The sequence below is a fragment of the Lacerta agilis genome, chromosome 7 (genome assembly GCF_009819535.1).
Source record: "Lacerta agilis isolate rLacAgi1 chromosome 7, rLacAgi1.pri, whole genome shotgun sequence".
In the NCBI taxonomy this organism is placed as follows: domain Eukaryota; kingdom Metazoa; phylum Chordata; class Lepidosauria; order Squamata; family Lacertidae; genus Lacerta; species Lacerta agilis.
In genome coordinates, this window is record NC_046318.1 from 41880482 (window position 1) to 41887079 (window position 6598).

Here is a 6598-nt window from a genome sequence, read left to right on the forward strand (position 1 = left end):
TACATCTTTACCAGTCTGTCTGTGTCTCAAAGTGACTTGCAGTGGTACCTCTGGTTACATACTTAATTCGTTCCGGAGATCCGTTCTTAACCTGAAATCGTTCTTAACCTGAAGCACCACTTTAGCTAATGGGGCCTCCTGCTGCCGCTGCACCGCCACTGCCCGATTTCTGTTCTCATCCTGAAGCAAAGTTCTTAACCCGAGGTAGTATTTCTGGGTTTGTGGAGTCTGTAACCTGAAGCGTCTGTAACCCGAGGTACCTGATTTGCCCTTTATACTTGTCAGAAAATAGATTTAAAGTCTGGATTGTTAGAAAGATATGACTGCAGCTCTGTGAATGGAAATGCCATTCAAATGATATTCTGGAGTCGGTATTGTTTGTCAAATTGATTGGATCCTAAATGGTGGAATGTCACTGTACTACAATACAGTGGTGTCCAGACATTTAGGAACTGATCACATCAATTCAGGTATTTATGGGGGCCCAATTTTCTATCGCTCACTGGCTGAACAAAAGTGTTCCATGTTTCAGGTTGTCCTGTTTACTGGAAGAATTTTTCGGGCAATTGTTACTACTTTTCATCGGAAAGAGCCATTTTTGAAGACTCAAAGGCTTTCTGTGAAGAAAAATCATCACATTTGGTTTTTATAAACAGTAAAGAGGAGCAGGTATAAACCGCATCTGATACTCTTGACAACTAGAGGTGGAACCTCAGCAACATGGATATCAAAATATTGGTGGGGGACAGCAGGGGTTATTACATAGTTTCAGTTTTCCAAAAGTTCCAACTCCAAACTCAGTAAGGGCCTATTGCAGGGAATTTCATGGCTGTTGCTGATAAAGAGTACTAGTAACTTCCTTAAAAAGTGTTGACAGTGTTTATTTTTAGGGCCAAGCTACGTGGTACTGTGCTTCATCTCCTGAATTTTTCTATTACTGAATTGATTTGATGTTGCCATTTGTTCAAAGCAGCATCAGTGAGTGAGGAGGTATCACTCTTTCCCATCATACTATTTTCCCCAGTCAAAATTCTGCCCTATCCATGGCATTATTGGCCCCACAGGGGAAAATTATACCTTTTGCTTTCTAGACAGTTGATTGTCAGTGTGACACCAGTGTGATATGTGCCCAAAGATCCTCTCTGGTGCCCACACAGTGCTGCTCCCCCCAAACCTCCCACCTTTGAAATTAGGCTTGAAAAGATCATTCTTTTGTATCTAATTGAAGGCTTTTTATCCAACCTAATTGCTGGTGAAGGGGAGAGTGGGTATTCATGTGTGTGGCTGTGGTGTGTGCCTGCATGCGAGCATGGTTGCAGTGTGTGCATGGTGCCCACAATAGTTTATCCAGTTTGCAAATGTCCCCATAGGCACAAAAAGGTTGGCGACCCCTCTACTAGCTTGACTGAGGGTGTGGAGGTTGATGTTGATGGGAAAAACAGCACAAAGAGAATGTGTTGAACATACCCTACCTTTTCCTTCCTACTGCTTTTTACCAACTGGCAGTCCTCTTCCTCATGGCTATACTTCACTAAAAAGAAATGGCGGGGGGGGGGAGAGGTGGGAATCACCCATGGAGCTTGCAAGGCATGCAGCTCGACTCTATAAGGGTGCCTGCTAATAGGCAATTGTCTGAAGCAAAAGTTGTCACTGTTTAATTAATATTTATGATAACTATAATTTGATAGTTAATAAGTTATAAGCAATGGAGCTCAAAACCACGAGTAGTCAACTTAGAATAAAAGGGACTCGAGGGACTTTTATGCCCAAAGACTTTACATGTTTTGAGATATGGAATAACGCAACCAGTACTTTCTTCTGTACACAGCAATGGCTTAAAAAACAAGTTGTTGCAAAAGGCAGCTTCTGGATTGGCCTCACGGACTCAGTGAAAGAAGATGAATGGCGATGGCTGGATGGAACCTTACCAGAATATATGTACGTGTAGGAAGGATATGAATTGTTCTTTTTTTCTTTTTTCTTTTTTGCTACTGTTCTTGCTGTTGGAATTTTTATTTGTCACCATGCAGACAAGATACTGCAGATGGGAAAGATTGCTGCAACCTTCTGAAGAAATGCTTTACCATGAAATGTTGTTATCTTTTGCTTTTCTATACTCAGGCTTTCTCTCTGTTGTATTCACAAGTTTTTATTTTCTTGCCAAAAAAGAAGATGGATCACTGAGTAAAAGAATCATAGAACCATAATAAGCCAAGTTTGTTATGGAATTTTATTGCAAACTGGGGATAGAGTAATCACAAATATATTTTTTTCTTGGACTCATTCTTCATTTTAAAAAAAATAATTTGTATTACAACTGCCCATAAAGAGAGGCCATAATGTTAGAGGAAAATATTCTCTCTTAATTTCATTGAAACTTACAAGAAGATCAAACTGAGCCAAGCTCCTTTTAAACTGTAATCAGGGTGTTCAATGTTTCATTTAGAAACTGAAATCTGTTATTCCCACCAAGTGAAATAATGCCTGTCTCCTTCAGTCACAATTTGTCTTCCATTTGGCACTTTGTTAAGGATGTAACACAAAATTGGCTAGTTCTGTCTTATCCTGATGAAATCCCCAGTTACTTAACTGAAATCACCTTCCTAAAACAAGCATAACCCAACATGAAGTAAAATCTTTGAATTCTCAGAAAAGATCTAGTGTTCAATCTTTGAGAGCAAATGGTCATGTGAAGTAAACAAAGGTGATACCTCTAAATTCACATTCTGTGTCTCTCAACACATCCTGAGCCCTTCGTATCTTTCTATGAATCCTACATAAATATTAGAACATAGTATCCTTCCACTTCTCTTTAACCCTGTCAAGTTAGCAGGCTATTATGTTTTCTGTTGTTATTAACAGCTTTTTATTGAATTTCCAAAAAAGAAACAAAAACAAAAAAACAGTCAAATAATACAAACAAAATTAGAATAAATCAAGTCCAGACCAAACCAGTGGTTAGACATCCAAGCAAATAGATTTGTATGAAGAGTCTATATATCAGAGAACTTCCCATCTTTATTGTGTTTTTGGAAAGTCACCTTCTCATCTGCTGCCAGTTGAGTCATGTCCTCTGTCCACTGTATGTTGGGGGGGGGGGCAGGTGGAACAGACTGCTGCTTCCAGTATTGAAGCATTAGACATTTATCCACCATGAGTGCTAGAAGCAGTTAAATTACCCTGCAATAGTATATTAACATCTATAAAACAGTGAGCTATGTTGAGGTGCCATATCTGGATAGAAAGGCAGAGGAAAGCATATTTTAGTTTATAAATAATAAATATGCTGTGCTTGATTCTAATACAAAGGGCTCACATTTCTGAGAATCTGTCGTAATATGTGGGGATAAAGTATATAGGACTGTATAGTGGGAGTTTGCTTGCATATTGGATGGGAGATAAGGAAGTGGACATGATAATACAGCCCAAGCCACATAAATACAAAATATGAATGCAGTTTAAATATGAGAGGTTTGAAACTGTACCTAACTTGCAGTTCTACAGGCAGAAAACCAGGCATGTAGAGCTGCTCCTAATTTGTATTAAGCCACAGATTGAAACTGTCTTCATTTTTAGTATAGAGTGCAATTTAGGGAAATGCACTTGCTGTTTATCGTCTGAAATCTGGGAGGGTGTGATTTTATCTGAATCCAAATTGCCATTTTATTTCTCTCTCTTTCAAACACAAAAGGCATAGACACATGTGAATTTTTATGCAGCACCTCTGAACTTTCCCCCAGTGTTTATCTTATGTTGTTTTGCATGTTCCTTTGTGATCTAAAGACCAACAGTCACTTCAGCTAAATGTAATTGTTTTTTCCTAGAAAACTTGGTGCCTTCCCAAAATGTCACTCAGACTCCATGAGCTGGACAAACATGATCTTGACTCCTTATATTATTTAGTTTTGGGTGCTGTGCCATCCACTTCAGCCAGCAACCACAGCCCTGCGCTTAATAAGCTGTTTCTTCAACACAGATGATCCTTTAAAATCCTGAGATTGGCAGCACATTCCATTTAATAAATCAAGTGATTTTGGGCACATCATGTAAAATTTTCAGCGGAATACTAACTTACTCTGTAAAGGCTAAAGGACTTTTAAAATTGTTAGGATTTCTGTTCATTTCCAATCTGAAATGTAATTTGCTACGCAAACAGTATATTTTTCTTCCAAAGGTGCAACAGAGGGTTGAAGAAACATATGCAGAAAAGCCACCTTTGCCAAAGTGTTGGCTGGTTAACTGTAAATATGCCTTGGGTTTATGGTATTTTAAAACTCTTATTTTCTGCTTCTTTCCATGTATTGGATAACAAAAAACTACCAGTTTGCTTTGATTTGGGGATGCATATGCAAATCCAGCAGGAAGACATCCTTATGTCACAATAGCTTATCTGCAGCTGCAGAGGAAGCAGCTGAATGCTGCCCCATGACTACTCCATCCCCTTCTTATGCATCCTTGTCCATCCCCAAATCAGAACAAAGTTCATTGGACTAATTTTAGGGCTCTGAGCTTCAGCAGCTTGTTGAATTGATTCTCTTCTCTGCAGCCCAGATGTTTTCCATTTCCAGGAAGAGTCATGCATTGTTTGTTATAAGGAGTATGTTTTCTGCTCAGAACAGACAGTCATTATTTTGTTTTTGTTTTTATTATTCTCATCTGTCCCAGTATCACATGATGGTTTGCTATTTCTTTGCGGAATGATCTATTTTCTGTTTTGTTGAAAGAAACTGGAGCGCTGGACAACCCGATAACTGGAAACATGGCCATGGACCTGGGGAAGATTGTGCTGGGTTAATCCATGCTGGGCTTTGGAACGACTTTCACTGTGAAGATGTTAATAGTTTTATTTGTGAGCAGGAGATGGACAAAGGTATGCTAGAACCCTGACTAGGATCAATTCTCATTTGCTACAAGGGCCAAACCCCAAGCCAAGTTTAAACAGCTGGAAAAATAAGGGACCCAGTCCTCTGTGCGTATAACTAGTTGGTTGGAAGCCCTTAGAAGAGGATTGCAGTTCAGCCCAGTCATGTACAGATCAAAGCTTATTTCTAGTTCAGTTTCTATTGTTCAAGCCATTGAGATTTTAAGGTGCTGGCAGGAATCCAGAGACTGTACAGCCCCTCTAGTCCCCCTCCCACACTTTGGAAATATGAGCTCCATGTATTTTGCACAGTTTGTGTCCAAAAATATACCCACCTCTTTATGAAGCAAAATCTATACAATAGATTTCTCTTTCCAAGTTACCACATAAGGACACCTTGATGCATGTTCAGGATTCAGAAATACAAGCATAGCTTTAGCCACAACAACGTGGGGTATATACCGTCCACAAGATTCAGTTTCAATACCAGAAGGCACAGATTCAGTATAAAGTGCTTTGAAGGCTGTTCAGTTCAGTAAACTGAATTGTCTTTCCCATTCACTATTATTGAAAAATTTAAAAATACTTGTAACTTTTTATCCTTTGGAAAGAATTAGATGAAATTTTCAGGCATAACAGCCTCTCCTGAATGGATAAAGTCCAATGAATTGTATTTTTTACAGGTTTTTTTGTTTTGTTTTTGTGTTGGGAATCTTTACACGTTTGCTTTGTACAAGAAACAAATCATAATTTTTTGGGTAACTTTTTTGCAGAATTGAATCAAATTTGCATGCCATTAGCCTCTTCTGAGGTGATGAATTCTGTTCTTTGCCTATTGTTTTTTTAAAAACAGATATTATGTTTATAGCATTCTAATCCATTGCTTTTCCTTTCCTGCTTTAGCTGAAGCTCTGGGATTGTAATAGGCTGTGAACCTTATAAGAGACACAAATGAGTGAGATTTCCTGAATGATGAAGTATCCTCTGGGACAGAACCATCACCCAACCAAAAGGGGGAGCACTGAGAACATTGATGAAAAAAATTCATCAGCACAATTCGTCCGCCTTATCTTCTAATTTTTCAGGGGCTTTACAACTTGTTGCACAAACGCATCAATTGGAAATACAATTGGACTAAACCAGCTATAGATCCTCTTCAACCACAAAACATGCAAATGCTGAAGATTTATAAAACAATGGACTATGCCAAGCTGACTACAAATCATGACTTTTCCACAGGAAGAAAAAGAGAATACAAACCTACTGTGTAAACACAATAGCCACTTGCTAAAATCCCAAATACTGGCAAATTATATAAATATACATTTATAAATATATATAAATTTTATATATAAATATATATAGGCCAATTCTGATCAGTAATATAGAATATACTTTTAAAATTTTTGTATTTTTGTACAAAATATTTGCTTACTACAATGGTCTTTTTAACTGCCTTTTTATATAAATATAGTACACAGAAGCCAAAGAAAATAGCAGTGATACTACTTATAATTCACTAGAAATGATTGTCAGGTATAAGTCTCATCAGTTTAAAACACAGTTTTATCGATAAATATATATGCCGGATAAATTACCCTAGTTTAATAACTTTTGAAGTTGACTGTAGGTGTCATTTGCAGTATTTTAGCAGTCATCACCAATCTGGTGCCCTTCACATGTTTGGGGGCATAGCAGTGCTGGCTGGGACTGATGGGAATTCTAGTGCAGAACATC

At 38.1% G+C, this 6598-nt stretch overlaps 1 protein-coding gene across 3 annotated transcripts in view; it reads left to right on the forward strand.

The window, feature by feature from the left end:
• The window catches only part of COLEC12 (collectin subfamily member 12), a 79045-nt gene extending 72936 nt beyond the window's left edge, over positions 1-6109 (forward strand). For 2 of the 3 annotated variants that reach the window (XM_033154999.1, XM_033155001.1), the window contains 4 exons: positions 533-669; positions 1829-1938; positions 4725-4870; positions 5765-6109. In XM_033154999.1, the coding sequence (XP_033010890.1) occupies positions 533-669; positions 1829-1938; positions 4725-4870; positions 5765-5784 (413 nt within the window). In that variant the 3' untranslated portion in view covers positions 5785-6109. The remainder of the gene's footprint in view (positions 1-532; positions 670-1828; positions 1939-4724; positions 4871-5764) is intronic. The other variant, XR_004427028.1, reaches the window with a different exon arrangement.
• Positions 6110-6598: the final 489 nt, after the last annotated feature.